This window comes from Mobula hypostoma, chromosome 19 (assembly GCF_963921235.1).
Source record: "Mobula hypostoma chromosome 19, sMobHyp1.1, whole genome shotgun sequence".
In the NCBI taxonomy this organism is placed as follows: Eukaryota; Metazoa; Chordata; class Chondrichthyes; order Myliobatiformes; family Myliobatidae; genus Mobula; species Mobula hypostoma.
The window spans coordinates 50,069,429-50,090,553 of record NC_086115.1 but is presented as its reverse complement, the minus strand read 5'-3'; the positions used below and the strand labels follow the sequence as shown (position 1 = coordinate 50,090,553).

The 21,125-nt window shown below is 42.3% G+C and overlaps 1 protein-coding gene across 4 annotated transcripts in view; it reads right to left on the bottom strand.

The window, feature by feature from the left end:
* Positions 1-21,125, bottom strand: part of fam53b (family with sequence similarity 53 member B) — a 133,722-nt gene that overhangs the window by 42,832 nt on the left and 69,765 nt on the right. For all 4 annotated transcript variants that reach the window (XM_063071849.1, XM_063071851.1, XM_063071850.1 and 1 more), the window contains one exon: positions 18,473-19,257. In XM_063071849.1, coding sequence (XP_062927919.1) covers positions 18,473-19,257 — 785 coding nt within the window. The remainder of the gene's footprint in view (positions 1-18,472; positions 19,258-21,125) is intronic.

Below are 21,125 nucleotides of genomic sequence, written 5' to 3'. Positions count from 1 at the left end.
TACTATCAAATCAACCCCAGCTAATTTCCATGGAAGCAGCTCAGTGGGGCCTAGCAGTCAACCTGCTCCTAACAACCAGGAGCATTTTGGGGAATATCAATGTTTTGAGGTTGTCTGCCTCACTATTTTTAACGATTTTAACATGAGTCCAAAGATTAGGATACCCAGGAAGCAAATGCATTTCCACTTAACTGCTCTCTGCTTAATGGCTTTCTTGACATTACAACCTCCGCCTTCGTGCCAGCCTCTAAACTTTGGCACTGATGCCTGCCACCTTACCATGCTTGCACCAACTCTCTCTATCCACCACACCCCTAACCAGCTCCTCTCTTCTCCACATGAGTTTTAGCCTGCGTTTCTTCCTCACCACTGGTGACAGGTTTGGGGAATTTTTCTTTTGATTTGACATGACGCAAAATGTTTTGTAGATTAGCTCAGAAAATATATTTTGAAGTTAGATAATGGGACAGTAAAATGTGAAAGTAACTGTGAAGCTGAATACTTCTTCAGGGCACTGGATATTTCATCATCTCCGCTCTCAAACACTCCCATGGGATTTGATAAACAAGATTTCTCTTCCATAAATCAAGAAGAATTTGCCTAATACTCTTGAAAGGGATGGGAAATGGGAGTTGGTAGTAAATCAGCCATGATCGAATGGCAGAGCAGACTCGATGGGCTGAGTGGCCTATTTCTGCTTCAATGCCTAATGGTCCTATGGTCTAATATGCCCACCACAGTCACCAACTAAATGAAGTGGTTGAGGCAGGTAAAATGAAAAGTATGTTGGACAGTAACATAGACTGGAAAGGTTGAGAAGACTATGGGACAAACACTGGCAGGTAGGACTAGCTTAGATAGGGGACCATGGTTGGCAAGGGCCAGTTGGGCTGAGGAGATTGTTTCAATGTTCCAAAGCTCTACAAGCAATGAAGAGAACACTAATTAGATCTCGAGACCTAATTAGATCTCGAGGACCCACAAGAAACTCATTTTGCCAGAATTCCTAATCATAAACCTGCCTGAGTTAGTGCACAGCTGTACTTAAATCACATATTTAATATGGCTCCACTGCTGCCCTCTGATAAAAGCATCGTCACCTTTATTATGAAGCACCAATTACAGAAGGAAAAAAAATCATTTAGCAATCCCCTTTCTGTATTTGTTCAAGTTCCCTCAGTCACCATTGCAAACTGCTAAGTATTCATAAACTACAGGAAAGGTCAGCAGACAATTGACAACATAACAATACTGCTTATTTCTGTTTTTTTTGTGATAAGGAGAGCTTTTTTCCCCTCTCTGAATGGTTCCCTAAATACTTTTCACTAGCAATACTTCTGACAAGCTCTCATTTGGTGTGTACCTTAATATCTTTTGTAGAACTAACACTGAGTCAGTAAAGTACATCAGTGTGGAAACACAGGTATACTGTAAACTGGCAAGATTGACAGGCAGAAAATGATAAAGAAACTTTATCGTTTCCTGTAAAATGTATTATTACAATAGTCCATAATTCACTTCTTTACTTTGAACTTTAACTTCAATTAATTGTTTCAAGGTTCAAACCAGTTCTATCCAGAGAATTTAAGCTCATTATGAAACTTCGGACATTTCTAAGGGATACCCTTCTAATTAAAGAAATTCCGTGACTGCTGCAGTATAACAAGCTGCAGTGAAACTACTGCGGAGATCTCCCTAAAAACTTAGTAGGTAATTTCACTAAACAGATTTAGAGGGTGCAAAGCTTCATCCTTTGCTAATTGTGTTAACTGAAGTCCAACAGTTAGCCTCAGCTTTATTTTAGAACATAGAATAGTACAACACAGAAAAAGGCCCTTCGGCCCACAATGTTGTGCCAAACCAGCTAAAAAGTAAATCAAAAACCCCCAAAACTAATCTCTCCTACCTACACAACGTCCATATCCCTGCATCTTTCTCACATCTATGTGCCTATCCAAACATCTTTTAAAAGCCTTTAATGTATTTGCTTCTACCACCATACCAGGCATCCACCACACTCTGAGTAAACAAAACTTACCCTTCACATTCCCTTTGAACTACCCCCCTCACCTTCATTGTATGCCCTCTGGTATTAGGGATTTCTGCACTGGGGAAAAAGGTACTCCCTCTCTACTCTATTTATGCCTCTCATAATCTTATAAACCTCCATCAGATCTCCTGTCAGCCTCCGGTCCTCCAAAGAAAACACAAGTTTCTCCAGTCCTTTTTCCTCACAGAGTCTGTGTGCTGCAATTTATTGCCCTTCAATGATTGCCCTTGGGAAGATGGTGCTGGCTCATGATAAAAGTACTTCAGCAATGCTGGCAGATAAATGGTCTCAGCAGCCAGGTTCAACTGAGTAATCCGTTCGCCTGTTTCAAAAGACAGCTGACTAAATTACTGTTGGACCCTACGAGGTAATTTTTTAAAATTTTATTTTATTGGGATGTAGTGTGGAGTAGTCCCTCCCGGCCCTTCGAGCCACACCACCCAGCAATCCCCCAATTTAATCTTAACCTAATCATGCAACAATTTACTAAGTCTAATTAACCTACCATGGGACCATCTTTGGACCGTGGGAGGAAGCCACAGCACCTGGAGGAAACCCACGCGGTCACGGGAAGAATGCACAAACGCCTTACAGGCAGTGGCAGGAATCGAACCCAGGTCACCTGTACTGTAAAGTGTTGTGCTAACCACTACGCTACCATGCTACCCCCAATGAAGGCAAATGAAGACAGTAGTGAACCAAGTGGGTTTATGACATTCTAATAGGTTCCTCATCATCAACACTGGACCAAACCTTATTAAGTTCTAGAAGCTCACGAAAATTCCCCACCTGGTTCGGTGAAGCAAGCACATCAAGACTCACATGTTGGATGGGAGACACACATTCATGCTCTGAGATTAATTCGTGCATTTTCAGGCCAGCACATATTGGCAAACACCGATAGAACAGATGTTACAGAAGCATGACTTCTATTGTTGAATGACGGCAGACCGCAGGACAGGACACGCAAGGGTGCTCTGCTGCCGCAGCTCGTTCCCATGAACTTTAGACAGCTGGGAATTAATTTCTGGAGACCTTCAAGAGATCCGATAAATTTCCTTTCATTTTGGTAAGCTAAATTCTGGCACAAATCCACAACCACATTTTGCATTTTTTAAAAAACTCTTACTAAGCTTGCTCTACAGTCTGAGACCAGGGGAGCAACTTCTATAGTTTTAATTTGGTCTTTGTCCTGCAATGATCCCTGCAGTGTTGTAGCCAATTTTTTTCCCTGAAACGTGGAACTTTAAAAAAAAGTTGAAGTCTCTCTCTGGAGGAAAAGGTCAAAAGTTCAATATTCCCAGTTTCTCACTGCCTGGCTACCAGCCCTTGTTCAAGATTCAGATTACTTATCTATAGTATGTCCATATCAACAACACTTACAATTGTACAAACCAAGAGTTCCCAACCTGGGGTTCACGAACTCCTTGCTTAATGGTATTGGTCCGTGGCATAAAAAAGTTTGGGAAACCCTTGAATAAACAGATTGGCAGCATTGGCAAATTATCTGCAACTAGAATCAGCTGATTATAAACATTGATAACAAATGTTCCCTATTTTTCAATGTCGGAGCACATATCCATTTTAAAAAGGGTTCCTTTATAGTGATATGGCAAATACCTTTATTTCTTTCCATAGATGCTGCCTGATCTGCTGAGTTCCTTCAGCATTTTGTGTGAGTTGCTCAAGATTTCCAGCATCTGCAGAATGTCTTGCAGCAAATAACAAGTTTTGACAGCTTGCGGACTGTGGTAAACCATGTATATATGTTGTAACTCGGTTACCTGTCTGGACACACCCCTCTGCTGACTGCCCCTGTGGCTCCTCCCACAGAGTCCTGTATAAAGGTGTTCGCCTTGCCCCTCCCCCTCAGTCCGGGGGCAGACACTCACTGTGGAGGTCGTATTGTACAGCGAATAAAAGCCTTTCAGTATTTTACCAAACCTCAGTCTTTTGGAGTAATTGAAGGTGCTTCACGGAGACTGCTGTTGACATACTTTCCAGTCAACTTTACATTACATTCCAGAATGTCTACCTTTCAATCAAATTGCTCAAGCTAATTTTCACCCGTTTTAATTATATTTCCTAAAGAAACTGAGGGAAATAAAACTTCATACTGTAGTTTGAGTCATTTGTTTTTAACTAGAATTAAAATTAAATGGAACCAAAGTGACAATAAATTTGATTCTCATCCCTATTCATGAGAATCTATAGAAAATGGAGATCATGTTTAAAGAATAGTGATAGGGATGAATATTTCTACAATGTAGGTAGCAATTTAATTTAAATGCAATCTTATCTTTTTTTAATCAATATCTAGAATGTTAAATCAACACCTATATCTGTCTGTCAGATGAAATACTGAAGGAAAACAGTGGCTGCTGGGATTATTGTTATATATTCACAGTGAAAAATCAAGGATAGTTTAATCTTAGAGTGACCCAGCAATCAAATTATAATTGAAGCTATGAAAACAATAAAGGCAAATGCATAGCAAGATAAGAATGCTTACAAATAAAATGAGAATCAAATTAGATAATAAAATAAATGTGGAATTCAATATCTAACTTTAATAGGTTCAAATTAATTAAATTGCTTTATTTTTACATTCATTTTAGGCACTGTTTGGTTGTATTTTGCTTAGTTAATTTTAATTGATCTCATTTCTGTTCATTTATTTTGGTTTCAATTAGTTTTAGTTTAACAAAAATGTAAAATGAACAAACTGAGTAACATTTGTTAAAAGTTTTTCAAACACATTTGATGACCGCTATGACAAGGTCATTTCTGAAGTAAACATAATTGAATTGATAAGCCATTTTTAATCTTGTGTCAAACATTTTGATATGTATACACATCACTCGTTCTGTTCACTGACTGTGTACCTAAACCAGAGGTTATTAACTCTAGTCCTCGAGGGATTTCCGAAGCCTACAGGTTTTCATTCCAATCAGCAAATATTGTTTTTGATAAAATCCAAATGTCTGCATTTTCACTACCATCTTGGCCACGTATGAAATGTACTACTGCCACAAAACAGCAAATATCACCACGTAAGCCAATAGTATTAAGCCTCTTTCTGACACTGATTCTGAATTAGAGCATTTATCAACAGGGTGTTTGCAGTGCCCATAGCAAAACTAACTGCAATGTGTGTTGGTTTAAAAAAATTGGACTATAGAATGTCACATTGTTCCAAAGAGAATCTGGCCGACAAATTTGCCTAGGCAACTGTCAGAAAATTGGTGTTCTACATTAGAAAATTGGGCAATGCAGCACTAACCAATTTTATTCACACTTCTAAGTGAAATAGCACCAGTGGTTAATGAGGATATAGATTTTCAATGCAAAAAAACTTTGTGTGCCAAGCATGTTTTATGATGGCTAGTTTACCCAAACACACATGCAATGCCCATTATCAGCTCCTGGCCAAAATTCTAACCACATAGCTGTAAATCACAGTGCTCTGCCCTCACAGAAGAACCAGCTTTTTATAACGCTGGAGACTCAGACTGAATGCTATTTAAAGTCTCAGGCGTATCTTGCCAGCCTGATGGCAGGTTTCAGCATAAATCTCTGCCAAATTAGCTTCATCTAGGCTGACCTAAACTGACATCCCAGTTACCACGGCTTCAACAGCCATCAGCTGGTTAAGTCTCTAATGTAAGCACGCAGAAATGCCAGAAAAAGAGCAGCAAAAAGACTAATAATTTGAATAAAAATTGGAGAAAGACATCCGAAAACATGGCACTCAAAGGAGGATGTTGCCAAGGAGGTGTCTGTCAGATCACAAGAGTCTTTTATTTATGCTTGCGACCCAAGCCCTTTCCGGTGAATGCAAAATTCACATTCGTCAAACAGAAAGATTTCCCCTCTTGCCAGTTTTCCTTGCCTTCCGCAATGCACCAACGAGCAAAGTACCAGATGAAGCATTTCTCAGCAGCGAGGCCTGCAGAGATCCACAGGCAAGGTCTGTGAGACGGAGGGCAAATTTGAGTTTAAGAGGAGGGAAGGCATGTGTTTATTTGCTGTTTGTGGTCTGCCTGCTATTTCCTGTCAGAGCTGTGTGGAAAGCTGGTATTTACACACTCTGTCCCTGAAATGTCACATGAGGAAGCTTGCTGGTGCTGTCTGGAGCTGACACTAATTAATCTCTTTAAAAAGTTTAAAACTGCTTTAAGAAAGATTGCTCGTGAATTTTAATGCAAGAAAAAAATGACAGAAACAAAAGTAGAATTTTATTCCTTGGAATGTAGAAGACGGAGAAGAGATTTGATAGAGGTATACAAAATTGAGAGGTGTAGATAGGATAATTGCAAGCAAGCTTTTTCCACTGAGGTTGAGTGAGACAACAAGTAGAGGTCAGGGATTAAGGTGAAAGATGAAAAGTTTAAGGGGAACATGAAGGGAAACTTCTTCATTCAGAGGGTGGTGAGAGCATAGAACCATCCGCCAATGCAAGTGGTGGATGTCATTTTAATTTCAATGTCTGAGCAACTACCGCTGCTTAAAACCGAGGGAAACAACTCTGACTGTGGATGGAAGCATGGCTGTAGATTGGGGTTACAAGTGCGTTTAAGGGAATGGGGTTTTAAACTCCCAATACCGACTATCTTGCTGGCAAACGTGCAGTCTCTGGTGAATAAAATCGATGATTTCAGAGCCAGGGTGCTGAATTAGAGGGACATTAGGACTGCAGGTGTCCTTTGTTTCATGGAATCCTGGTTAATCCCTTCCGTACCCGATGCAGCGATCCAGATCGACGGGTTTACTATACACTGTCAGGATAGATCTATATAGTCTCTCAAAAGTATGTCTCATGATCAGCTCTTCTTGGTGCACAAATATATCACTGCTGTCCCAATTCTGCTCACCAAACCTGGAATATCTAGCAGTAAAGTGCTGTCCTTTTTACCTACCACGGGAGTTCTCTGGGGTCATTTTGGTAGCAGTATACATTCCACCTCAGGCCAATGTCAATCAGGCTTTAGATGATCTGAGCAATGCAATCAACATGCACAAAACAGCGCATCCTAACGCCTTCACCATTGTTTTGGGAGACTTTAACCAGGCCAGTCTGAAAAAAATCACTAAACAATTACCATCAACAGATCACTTGCAATACCAGTGGAAACAACACCCTGGACCATTGCTACGCCACTATCAAGAATGCCTACCATGCTATTCCACGCCCTCACTTCGGGAAGTCTGATCACCTGGCTGTACTTCTACTCCCTCAGTATAGGCAGAGACTGAAGACTGCAGCACCAGTAGTGAGGACCAAGAAGGTATGGACAAAGGAAGCACAGGAGCGCCTACAGGACTGCTTTGAATGGGTGGAATGAACTGTATTCAGGGAGTCAACTTCAAGCTTTGATGAGTATGCTGCAGTTGTTAACAACTTCATTAAAACCTGTGTGGATGAGTGTGTGTGCCTACAAAGACTTACTGTACATTCCCAAACCAAAAGCCGTGGATGAATCAGGAGGTACGTTATCTGCTGAAGGCTAGATCTGTGGCATTCAAGTCTGGCGATCCAGGCCTGTACCGGAAAACCAGGTATGATCTGCGGAAGACTATTTCAAGGACGAGGAGACAGTTTCGAATGAGGTAGAAGGCGACATCGGATGCATGACAACTTTGGCAGGGCTTGCAAGACATTACTTCCTACAAAGTGAAATCCAATAGCATGAATGGTAGCGATGCTTCACTACCAGATGAACTCAATGCCTTCTATGCCCTCTTTGAAAGGGAGAACACAACTACAGCTGTGAAGATCCCTGCTGCACCTGATGACCCTGTGATCTCTGTCTCAGAGGCCAATGTTAGGCTGTCTTTAAAGAGAGTGAACCCTCGCAAGGCAGAAGGTCCCGATAGAGTACCTGGTAAGGCTCTGAAAACCTGTGCCAACTAACTAGTGGGAGTATTCAAGGACATTTTCAACCTCTCACTGTAATGGGCAGAAATTCCCACTTGCTCCAAAAAGGCAACAATTATACCAGTGCCTATGAAGAATAATGTGAGCTGCCTTAATGACTACCACCTGGTGGCACTCACATCGACAGTGATGAAAGGCTTTGAGAGGTTGGTCATGACTAGACTGAACTCCTGCCTCAGCAAGGACTGGACCCGTTGCAATTTTGAAAGGCATGGACAGAGTGGATGTGGCAAAGTTGTTTCCCATGATGGGGGAGTCTAGTACAAGAGGGCATGACTTAAGGATTGAAGGGCGCCCAGTCAGAACAGAGATGCAAAGAAAGAGGAAGAAAGCAGAGGGTGGTGAATCTATGGAATTTGTTGCCATGGGCGGCAGTGGAGGCCAAGTCAATGGGTGTTTTTAAGGCAGAGATTTTTAGGTATCTGAGTAGCCAGGGCATCAAAGGTTATGGTGAGAAGGCAGGGGAGTGGGACTAAAGGGGAGAATGGATCAGCTCATGATAAAATGGCGGAGCAGACTCGACGGGCCGAATGGCCGATTTCAACTCCTTTGTCTTATGGTCTAATTTGCCTATCGCCACAATAGGTCAACAGCAGATGTAATCTCAATGGCTCTCCAATGGCTTTAGACCACCGAGACAACACAAACACCTATGTCAGTATGCTGTTCATTGACTATAGCTCAGCATTTAACACCATCATTCCCACAATACTGATTGAGAAGTTGCAGAACCTGGGCCTCTGTACCTCCCTCTGCAATTGGATCCTCAACTTCCCAACCGGAAGACCACAATCTGTGTGGATTGGTGATAACATATCCTCCTCGCTGACGATCAACACTGGTGCACCTCAGGGGTGTGTGCTTAGCCCACTGCTATACTCTATATATACCCATTACTGTGTGGCTAAGCATAGCTCAAATACCATCTACAAATTTGCTGACGATACAACCATTGTTGGTAGAATCACAGGTGGTGACAAGAGAGCATATGGGAGTGAGATATGCCAACTAGTGGAATGGTGCCACAGCAACAACCTGGCACTCCATGTCAGTAAGACAAAAGAGCTGATTGTGGACTTCCGGAAGGGCAAAATGAAGGAACACATACCAATCTTCATAGAGGGATCGGAAGTGGTAGAGTGAGCAGTTTCAAGTTCTTGGGTGTCTTGATCTCTGAGAATTTAACCTGCTCCCAACATATTGATGAAGTTAGAAAATAGGGAAGACAGCAGCTGTACTTTATTAGGAGTTTGAAGAGATTTGGCATGTCAACAAATACACTCAAAAACTTCTAGAGATCTACTGTGGGGAGCATTCTGACAGGCTGCATCACTGTCTGGTATGGGGGGGGCTACTGCACAGGACCAAAAGAAGCTGCAGAAGGTTGTAAATTTAGTCGGCTCCATCTTGGGTACTAGCCTACAAAGTACCCAGGACATCTTCAAGGAGCGGTGTCTCAGAAAGGCAGCGTCCATTATTAAGGGCCTCCAGCACCCAGGGCATGCCCTTTCCTCACTGTTACCATCAGGTAGGAGATACAGAAGCCTGAAGTCACACACTCAGTGATTCAGGAAGTTATTTATTTTTTTCTCTTCTATATCATGTATTGCATTGAACTGCTGCTGCTAAGTTAACAAATTTCATGTCACATGCCAGTGATAATAAACCTGATTCTGATTCTGATTCTGAGAGAAGTTTGGATAGGTACATGGATGGGAGAGGAATGGAGGACCATGGTTTGGGTGCAGGTCGATGGGACCAGGCACAGACTTGATGGACCAAGGGGCCTGTTTCAGTGTTATAGTTTTCTATGACTCTAAAAAATCCTGCTTAACATACAAAGTAATAACCAGATAACATTTTTACTGTTTCCATTTACATCTGCTCTAGACCAGCATCTGCAGTTTCTCCAGTCCCGCCTTTTATTCTTTCACTTGTCCATTGTCAATCTTCCTTCAACTTTGTTTTCATCAACCGTCTTTCCTTCCTTTTATCCTCTCGTGAACAAATTCTTCCATTTATTTCAAATCTCAATTGGTCTCATCATTTACTATGGAAGCTTGAGAACCCTTTACTGTTCCTTTCAACAGGTCCAAACACTCCCTATCCCCCCTTGGCTAACTCTGCAGTTGGGCTGAATAAGTCTTCATTTGATTGCCAAGCTCCTCAGTGCTGTCATTCCTCTTCGCACCCCGAGGCACATTGGGTGGCAACCTTGCAATTTCTTTACCATTTTGTCTGTTCTTTTTCCACAGGGCCAAGCTGCTAGCTCAATGCTCAACCTAGCATGGGTGGACAGCCTGCAAGAAGTCAGCCAGATTTGAACCCGGGACCACTCGTCCCAAAGTCCTGTGCTGATGCCACTGCACCACCAGCCCACACCAAGGTCCTGACACTCCTTTAAATGAAAGAGGAGATTGGGAGCTCGCGTTGGCTGCTTGTTTGTAGGGTTGTTTGCCAAGCCTGGAGGTTAGGTCACAAACATTTTATCACTAGTCAAGGTGACATCATGAATGCACAATTGCAACATAACCTCCAGGCTCGGCAAACAACCCTACAAGCAAACTTCCTTTAAAGTTAGTATTATACAAATGTAGTTATACCTTTCTTTTTTGCAAAATGTGTGCATATCCTTCGTTTCAATCCTATTTAGGCCCCATCCCACACCTGACCCTTCAACATTTACACTGGTCACAAGCTGAAAAATGTAATCAATTTTGCTTATTTCTGATGTTTTCACCTTCAATCCATTGCAGGTACTTTTGCTACTCACTTTCCCTCTTCCTCAAATTTTAAATCTTATCGTACATCCATCATGTGCTCTCCTTTTACAAATGGAATACAGTAATTTGTGTCACTTTTCCTCATATTTAATCTAATAATTTAGAATCCTTTTTTCCCCAGGAGTGAATAAATAAACAAACCAATTCCAACAACATCAAGGAGGGAGTAAATGTTAAAGATAAATACCGTGAATGCTAGAAAACCAGGAAAGAAAAGCAACTAATGCTGGAAATAATCCTTAGGACAGCCAGCGCATGTGGTGAGAGATAACGTTTCAGTTTGATGATCTTGGATTAAGCTGAGAAAAGATCAGAGATAAAAGGGTGTCAAGACGGGTGTAAAGAGGGAGGACAGAATAGACAATCTATGATAGGATAAAAGCACAAGAGATCGCGGAGGAGAAGTGAATGATATTTAAAATGAGCAGGTATTGGTAAAAGGATTAACATAAATATATGACCTCGGCAAAGTGGAATGGGAAGTTTCTGCTGATATATATTGTGAGTACTGCAAACCTGAAATAAGATCAGAAGAGGTTGGATATACAGACTATCTAATGTTTCTTAAGCCAATATTGGGTCCGGAAGGATATACTGTGACCTATTTCGAAGATGGAGAACCATTTCTTCTGCTTCACTGAAATAGTGCAGATAATGAATGGCAGAAAAGTCAGTGTGGCTGATATATATAAGAGATAGAGATAGAGAGAGAAAGCTAGAGATAGAGATAGAGATAGAGAGATAGATAGATAGAAAGAGAGAGAGAAAAAAAATTAAAGTTCCAGGGAACTGGGATCTCATGTTTGTGGACTGAAGAATGGCAAAGGCAGTATCTAGTTAAAAAAAAACACCTAAATTCTTTGCTGTTGTAGAATATCAAGTTTCAGAAATGATTAATGAAGATCAGAATCTAGTTATGTACAAAGATGTGCCCAAATGATCTCAATCTCTAGGTTGTCAAAACATTAGTTAATCATTAATTAGTCTTAAACTCATTACTACACACCAAGTTCTAAGATATTTAGGCAGATACAAAAAAAAAGTGTGGGCAATAGTACAAAAATGATGGAAATTTAGAAGGTTGTGATTGTTCAGTCAATCACTCCAACCCAGAGAGGACATTGCTGTAAGAGTTCATCAGGACCATATCCTGCCCAAACATCTTCGGCTGCTTCAGCAATGATCTTCCTGTCATTATGAAATTAGAAGTGATGATCTTTACTGATGAATGTTCAATATTCAGTTCCATTTGCAAGTGCTCAGCAATTGATGCAATCCGTGCCTGCGACGAGAATGTACAAGCATGGTCCGATAAATCGCAGGTAACATCTGTGCTCCAAGATCTTCATAATCTCCAACTGTGGGTCCAACTACCTACCAGAGATATTCAATGGAGTTACCATTATCAAGTTCTCCACCATCTAACTCATGGGTGTGACCATTGGCCACAGACCTAAACCGACCAGCGACATGAATAATGTGGCAATTAAAAGTCAGAATCTGAGAATTCTGTAAGAAATACTCACTGTTCAACACCAAAAGCTTTGCAACATCTGCAAGGCGCAGCTTACAAAGGCAATGGAATAGCCGCCCTCACTTGCCTGGACAAGCAAAGTTCCAATAAAACTCATGAATCCTGCATCATCCTGGGTAAAGAAGCCTGCGTGATCCACACCCCATCACCTCCCTAAATGCTCATATCCTCTACTAGCAGGGCACTGCAGTCTCAGTCTATGCCATCAACAGCAAAATTCATAAGAGTTACCCACCTGAACTACTTCAAGCCTCCCAGCCTATGAGCCTTTGGAGAAAGGAGGGCAGTGGGCTCCTGGAAATGTCAGCACATGCAGGTTCTTCTACTAGTCACACTGCATTCTGACTTAGACATGCATCGCCATTAGTTTATCAAAGAGGGGCCTAAATCCCAGAACTTCCAAATGAAGAGCATTATAGGACAATTTTAGCACCACCTTCTCAAGATCAATCAGGGATGGCCTTTCAGTAATTCCAGTGAACATGGGACCTGGTGGGCAGAGAGGGCTTCAGAAAGTGGGATGCAAAAAGGGAGAGAGCAGGAGAGAGGAGAGAAAGGAGAAGGCCAAGGACACGACAGAGAGCCAGTTACAGTACGGTTTACTGTTTTATCTGTATTACGCACTTCACGTGCATTTTAAATTATATTTTATTAACCTATTTGCTGCAATATTTTATGTGTTGCGTGTGATATATGTATTGTGGGTACACTGTGGTCTGAAGGAAAATTTTTTCTTTTGGTTGAATATATGTATGGTCAGATGACAATAAACTTGAACTTGAAGAGCAAATGGTGAGGAAGGGCCATGACAGAGGAGGAAGGAGAGGCAGAAGCGAGAGTGGAGAAACAGCTCAGAAGATAGAGTGGGGTAAAAGAGGTGATTAGTCATGATTAACTTATACAAATAGTCCACAGGTTACAACAGGGTTCCATTCCTGAGAACTGTCCGTCACCTGAGGTGTTTGCAAGTGGGAAAGGACAAAACAGTGTCTGGGAGAAGATCACAGGAACAACTGTGACAAGTGAGCAAGCAGGGGCAAGAGCTGCAGCTGCCGGCCAGCCTCAGTGAAATTGGTGAGCAAGCAAATCTGCTCAGTGCTTCCAACTCTGCTCAACTTGACCCAACCCCTGACTGTCACGACTCAGGGGAGGGAGGGTGGCTGGGGAGTGAAGGCACATGGAAATGCTCCGTCCCCATCTGAGAAGATATAAAAAGAAAATTGGTCAACAGCCCAAGTGCAAAAGGAAAACACTTTATGGATCAGTGCACTTGTGCTGAGTTTGCTATATTAATACTCAAAAGAGAGGACATTAAATCATCTCCTGATGTTCTTAATAAAGATGACAGATTTCCAAGGCAGTCCACTCCTAGCTGAAACATTTTATGGCTCCCCAAATGTAACAGACTGCAATCTATTTCAGAATCAGAATCATATCACTGGCATGTCGCGAAATTTATTGCTTTGTCGCAGCAGTACATTGCAATACATAATTTTTTAAAACCTACAAATTACCAAAGAAAAATGTGTTTATTTATTTAATTAATTCATTTAAAAAGCAGTGCAAAAAGAGAGCAAAGAAACAGAAAAAATAGTGAGGTAGTTTATATGGGTTCATTGCCATTCAGGAATCTAATGGCGAAGGGGAAGAAGATGTTCCTGAAACACTGAGTGTGTTTCTTCAGGTGTCAGTGAGATTTCAATAAAATAAACTGAAATGAAACTGAACTATTCACTTATAAATGATAAGATCAGCATAGTATAATGGATTTTAACTTAGGAATTGGTTAGGGGTTGACTGGGGCAATGAATTGATTCCCCCTGTTTAAATAAAAATGGCTGCTTTGCAATCTTTGATTTTGAATGTTTTTTTTACAGCTCGGTCTTTGATGGTTTTTGGGCTGAATTTTAGAAACTCAAACTGCTCCAGTAATGTAGATCAACTGTCACTTAGCTGAATAGCAAAGAAGCTCCAAAGTTGAATTAAAAATTTAAAACACTGCAGCATGAGGGGAGGAAGATTGATGGTGAACAAAGAGAGACTTTATTTGTGATTCGGAGAGAACACAAAGCTAAGGACATTTCTTTGAATTTACGTGCACTCCTGCCAGAAAGTGGCCATGCAACCTGTATAGTGTTTGAGGTAAAAATCTGTTAATGGCTGAAAATAATTCTGTCACAACTTAGAAAATCAGCTCTAAATGAAATTGCTGAAGTCTTGAAAATTATTAATACTTCCAGGAGAGTGTTTTTTTAAATTCTGTTCCAGTCCTACATTGGTGCTCAAACAAAAAATTTTGATTCCCACACAGTTTCTCTTCAATCAGCTTTCGCTCTCCTGTCAAAATGTAATTGTGCACACAGATGAATGACAATCCCTTGCAAATTTAAAGTAATCTTATCAAAAGGTTGAGTAATTTCTGCATCTGTCTTACACATTATAAAATTTAAATGTACAAACCTCTCCTAATGTGCTAATGTAGTGTGTATCTCAAGGGCTGCAGTGTACATATCTTTGTAAGTTATAATTCAATAATAAATTAAATAATATTAAATATGCGCCAGAGTTCCCAAGGAGGCATTGGATTGCGCGTAATTAGGCACTTGGCAAGGTCCAATAAAAAGAAGTGAGGTTTAAGCAGAGTGGCCATTGTGTGAGTGGGCCAGTAGTAAGAGTGGTGAAATGAGGCTTTGGCTCATTATGGCTTCAGTGATGAGAGACACAAGCTGTAAGAGTCCTCAGCATTCTTAAGTGGGAGGGTGAGCAGCCAGAGGTCGTGGTCCATATAGGTGCCAATGACCCCAAGTAGGAAGAGTGATGAGGTCCTGTAAAGTGAGTTCAGGGAGCTAGGTACTAGATTAAATGACAGGACCTCCAGGGCTGTGATCTCAGTGTGAGTCACGTACGAGTGAGGCAAAAAATAAGAAGATCATACAGTTTCTTGCGTGGTTAAGGAGATGGTGCTAGAGGGAGAGCTTCGATTTTTGGATCATTGGGTTTACTTCCAGGGAATGTGTAACTTGTACCAAAGAGTCAGTTTGCACCTGAATTTGAGGGGAACTAATTTCGTAGCAGGAAGGTTTGCTAGTACTACAGAGGGGAAGTTTAAACTAGAGTTGCAGGGGGATGGGACCCAGAGTGCTAGAACAGATAGTGGAGAGGTTGTGGAAACAGAGTTGTTAAGACCTCAGGCAAAGTCAGAAATCAAAAGGTGGGACTAACGTTCTGAGCTGCATATGTTTCGATGCAAGGGGTATTATAGGAAATGCAGATGGGCTCAGGCCGTGGACCAGCATGTGGAATTATGACATTTTAGCCATTAATGAGAAATGATTGCTGGAGGAGCAGAGCTGGCAGCTCGATGTTCCAGGATTCCATTGTTTTAGATGTGACAGAGTGGGAAGGATCAAAGGGCAGAGGGGAGCATGACATTACTTTGCGAAAAATGTGGCAGCGCTCAGTCAGGACAGACTGGAGAGCTCGGCCAGTAAGCCTTTATGGATAGAACTGAAGAATAAGAAAGGTATGAGCATGTTAAAGGGTTATTTTACAGATCACCCAACAGTCCGCGGGGTTTAGAGGAGCAATACGTAGAGAGGCCGCAGACAGTCCAAAGAAACACAAGGCTGTGATAGTCGGTGATTTTAACTTTCCTCATATTGATTGGGATTGGCGTACTGTAAAAGTGCTGAATGGGAAAGAAGGTCCTAGCAGAGATATTTAAAACATCCTTACCTATAGGTGAGGTGCCAGTGGATTAGAGTATAGCTAATGTTGTTCCGTTGCTTAAGAAAGGTTCTAAGAATAAGGTAAGAAATTATAAGCCAGTGAGCCTGACATCAACAGTGGGAAAGTTATTGGAAAGTATCTGCGGGTATTTTGTCAAATGTGTTCAGGGCAGTTTCCTTAATCATTACATAAAAGTCCCAACTAGAGAGATCTCCCATTAGGGAATGAGACAGAGCAGGTGACAGAAGTATGTGTAGGGGAATACTTTGCATCTAGTGATCACAATGCTATTTGTTTCAAGTTACTTATTGAAAAGGATAGGTCTGGTCCTCAGGTTGGGGTCCTCAATTGGAGAACGGCCAATTTTGATGGCGTCAGAAAGGATCTGGCAAGTGTGACCTTGGAACAGTTTGTTTTCTGGCAGAGGCGTACTTGATAAGTGGAAGGCCTTCAGAGAACACTTTAGGGGTACAGAGTTTGTATGTTCAAGTAAATGAGGTACTGGAGGAGTATAGGAAATGCAAGAGAACTCTTTTAAGAAGGAAATCAGGTGCCCTAAGGAGTCATGAGGTTGCTCTAGCAGACTAGATGAAGGAGAATACTACCCAAGGGCTTCTACAGATACAGGATATTCAGGGATAAGGGATAGAAAGGGACAAAATTGGTCCTCTGGAAGATCAAAGTGGTAATCTATGTGAGGTGCCAAAAGAGATGGGTAAAATCTTAAACGGATTTTTTGTATCTGTATTTACTCCGGAGATGGACACAGAGTCTGTAGATGTGAGGCAAAGCAGCAATGAGGTGGGGGACCCTATGCAGATTACAGAGGGAGAGGTGTTTGCAGTCCAGAGGCAAATTCGGGTGGATAAATCCCCAGGGCCTGACAAGGTGTTCCCTCGGACCCTGTGGGAGTCAGGTGCAGAAATGCAGGGGTCCTAGCAGAGATATTTAAAACATCCTTAGCTAAGGGTGAGGTGCTGGAGGATTGGAGGATAGATAATGTTGTTCCTTTGCTTAAGGAAGATTTTAAGAACAAGCCAAGGAATTATAGGCCAGTGAAGCATACATCAGTAGCGGGAAAGTTACTAGAAAGTATTCTAAGGGGCCGGATATAGGAGTATTTGGATAGACTGGGACTGATTAGTGATAGTCGGCATGGCTTTGCGTGTGGTAGGTCATGTCTGACCAATCCTATAGGGGTTTTTGAGGAATTTACTCTGAAAGTTGATGAAGGTAAGGCAGAGGGTGTTGTCTACATGGACTTCAGCAAGACCTTTGACAGGGTCCCCCATGGGAGGTTGGTCAGGAAGGTTCAGTTGCTTGCATTCAAGATGAGGTAGTAAACTGTATTAGCTATTGGCTTCATGGGAGATGGCTGCCTCTCTGGAGGCCCGTGGAGATTCCACTGGAGACTCACAGCAATCAGTGCTGTGTCCATTGTTGTTTGTCATCTATATCAACAATCTGGATAATAACGTGGATAGCAAATTTACAGATGACACCAGATTGGCAGTGTACTGGATAGCAAGGAGACTATCAAAGCATGCAACGGAATCTGCATCCACTGGAAAAATGGACTGAGAAAGGGCAGATGGAACTTAATGCAGACAACTGTGAGGTGTTGCACTTTGGGAGGACCAACCGGGATAAGTCTTACAGCATCGAAGAGTGCGGTAAAACAGAGGGATCAGGGAATGCAGATCCATAATTCCTTGAAAATGGCATCAGAGGTAGATAGGGTCATGAAGAAAGCTTTTGGCATAGTGGTATTCATAAATCAATGTATTGAGTACAGGAGTTGGGATGTTATGTTGAAGTTGTACAAGACATTGGTGAGGCCTAATTTGGAGTATTGTATGCCATTTTGGTCACCTACCCACAGGAAAGATGTCAATAAGATTGAAATAGTAGAGAGAAAATTTACAAGGATGTTACTGGAACCTAAGTTATAAGGAAAAGTTGAATAGATTAGTAACTTGTTCTCTAGAAACAGGGGAAATTTAATAGGAGATATAAAAAATTATGGAAGGTATAGATAGGGTAAATGAAAGCAGGTTTTTTCCACTGAGGTTGGGTGAGACTACAACAAGAGGTCATGGGTTTATGGGAAATGTTTAAGTGGAACATGACGGGGAACTTCTTCACTCAGAGGGTGGAACAAGCTGTCAGTGGAAGTGGTGGATGTAGGTTCAAATTCAACATTGAAGAGAAATTTGGAAAGGGACATAGGTGAGAGGAATTTGGAGGGCTATGGTCTGGGTGTAGGTCAGTGGGACGAGGCTGATTAACGGGTTGGCATGGACTAACTGTCTGAAGGGCTAGTTTCTGTGTTGGAGGGCTCTATGGCTTTATAATACTGCGGACTGCTTCATATCCATGGGGAGGTGAGGGAGGGTTTGAAAACGATTGTCAGCCTAAGCCTGCAGTCCATCACATACCTGAGTCATCTTGGCAAGGTCAAGGGACGGCCTCTGCTCTTCTGGTCGCCGGCGTTTCATCCCAATTTTCTGATCGTTGTGGACACACGGCTGGGACCTGCACCGGAGCAGGCGGCTGGTCTGCTGCGAGGGGTCTGGCGCTGTCGCAGGCGCCGTGCTTGTGGACGGCTTGCCGAGCTCCAGCACAGATATCTGCTCGTGAGACGCAGAAAGGGGTCGGAGCAGGTCGACCCTGGAGGTAATCCTTGAACTGGAATCGGGGTGCAAATCATCTTCAAACCTCCCACAAGTGGCCGAGTTCCAGAAGCCCTGGCCCCGAGGGCACACAGACCTGTTGCTGGTAGCCAAGGGATCACACGGAAAAGAAAAGACGTTGGATCTTGAAGGCAGACTAAAACTTGAGCTCCTCTGCATTGTAGACACCCCGTTCGAACAATGTTGCACGCTACTCCCGCTGTGGCAGCGTCTTTTATCCACTGGAGTCCACACCTTTGACCCACTTGGTTTCCACGGAGACCGACAGCTCGAGAGTTCGTCCGAAAATGACAGCGACCTACACTGCCGCTTGCTGGGAGGTGCTGTCGGGTTGCTGTTTCGGTCAGTGAGGCTGAGGTCCTTGATTAAACTGGTCACAGCAGACGTTGTACTTGCATCACTTGGCCAGACTGCATTCTCCTGATACTCATCTGAGCCAGTCAAACAAGGCCAAGGTGGATCCAGATTACTGGTGGTTTGCTCAAGGTCAATTTGACACTTCCTGTTGAGGTCTCTCCACCGATCACCCTCTTTTTATTCCAAACAAACAAAACAAAAAGCTTTTATTAGACTGTACCCTGAAGCTACTGTATGGATTAGTTCTTAAGGAAAGAAACATTATAAGCGGAATGCTACATCATAATTTCAATCTACCAAGTAAACATTAGTATGACAGATTTTCTAACCCTATCAGGGTAGGTCGTGTATGGGAGCACAGGTATCTGGGCAAGATGGATATACATTCTGTAAAGAGGCCAAAAATTTCAAAAGTTGCAGAACACAACAGCAAATGTGCAGGTAATTGCTAGATCATCTTACTAAAGTACATGCAGGCACCACTGATAAATGCTGTAGTGCAATAATATGGTTCAGTCTTGCTAGCTCCCACATCGCATGGTGCCAAACACTTATAAATGCAAGGAGGTACCAGTACTGAATGTGCCGTTTGAAAAATCCACTTTTACTTTGGTTTCATGTGTCCCCTTCTGGACTTGCATCTGCATCACTCCCTCTGATGTCCTAGCTAACATCATGCGGAACCCCAATCTGTCTCCATGCTCTGTGCTCTTTTCCCAGAGATTATCCCTGATTTTACTCCTATCCCTTCAATTTCCTCTTCTTGTCCAATCACCAACAATCCCCTGCCTCTCCCCATGTCCAATCCCCCTTTTCTTCCTTCACTCTAGTTTTCCCTCCTGCACTGGAGACAGCACTTCTGCGACTGATTCAGAGTTTTGTGTACAAAATTCCAAGCCCATAGCTTTTTTTTTGGGGGGGGGGGAATCTACATTAGCAAAGGTGCTGTCTTCAGATGAAATGCTAAGCATGGGTTCCATGTGCTCTCCCAGAGAAATCCCATGGCCCCATATCATATAGGAACCCCCTAACCCGCCACCCAGGACATGCTCTCTTCTCACTGCTGTCATCAGGAAGAAGGTACAACAGCCTCAGGACTCTCACCACCAGGTTCAGAAACAGTTATTACCTTTCAGTCATCAGGCTCTTGAACCAAAGGCGATAACTTCACTCGCCCCATCACTGAACTGTTCCTACCATCTGTGGACTCACTTTCAAAAGTCCATAGGTAGTGGGAACTATCTTGAAGAGATAGTTCATCTCACTTTTTTTTCTTTTGCTCATTGGTTCTTTGTCTGTCCTCTGGGTGTGGTCTTTCATTGACTCTATTATGATTCTCAGATTTACCAAGAATGCTCACAAGAAAACAAAGCTCAGGTTTCTACATGATATGCACTTTGATAATAAGTTTACTTTGAACTTTGAAGAAGGGCAGCAGAGTTGTCTCCGCCTTGCAAGTTATCTTAAGTGTCCTGGCCAATACTTGTCCCTCGGTGAACATCGCTATAAACAGATCATCGCTCAGCGGCTTTGAGAGCTTACCATGCACCACCGATGAAATTATTTCCAAATGATTACAGTTCCTACATTTCAAAATTACTGCAGAGGTGATTCTTGGGAAGTGAAATACTTCACAATATTCCAAGGGGGACATACAAGCTGATGTAAATAAAAGTTGTTCTTCTACATCCATCCCAAAGCCCCTCCAATTGTTTGTCCAATTCCTATTCTACTCCTAGTCTCGGGTCTTCTTGCCCTTCTGTTCCTCTGCCCCATTGTTCAATTAAATGTTCTGGAAAAGGATCTGACTAACTACATATCTACAGCAGCTGATGGGGTGCCCACAATTTTAGACCTTGACGAGTCTGTACAGATTCTACAGAGGAGGCCAAGTCATGGAGTGTATTCAAAGCAGAGTTCTTGATGAGTAAGGGTGTCAAAGGTTATGGGGAGAAGGCATGAGAATGTGGGTCACAGAGATAATAAATCAGTCATGATTGAATGGCAGAACAAACTCAATGGGTCAAAAGACTTAATTCTG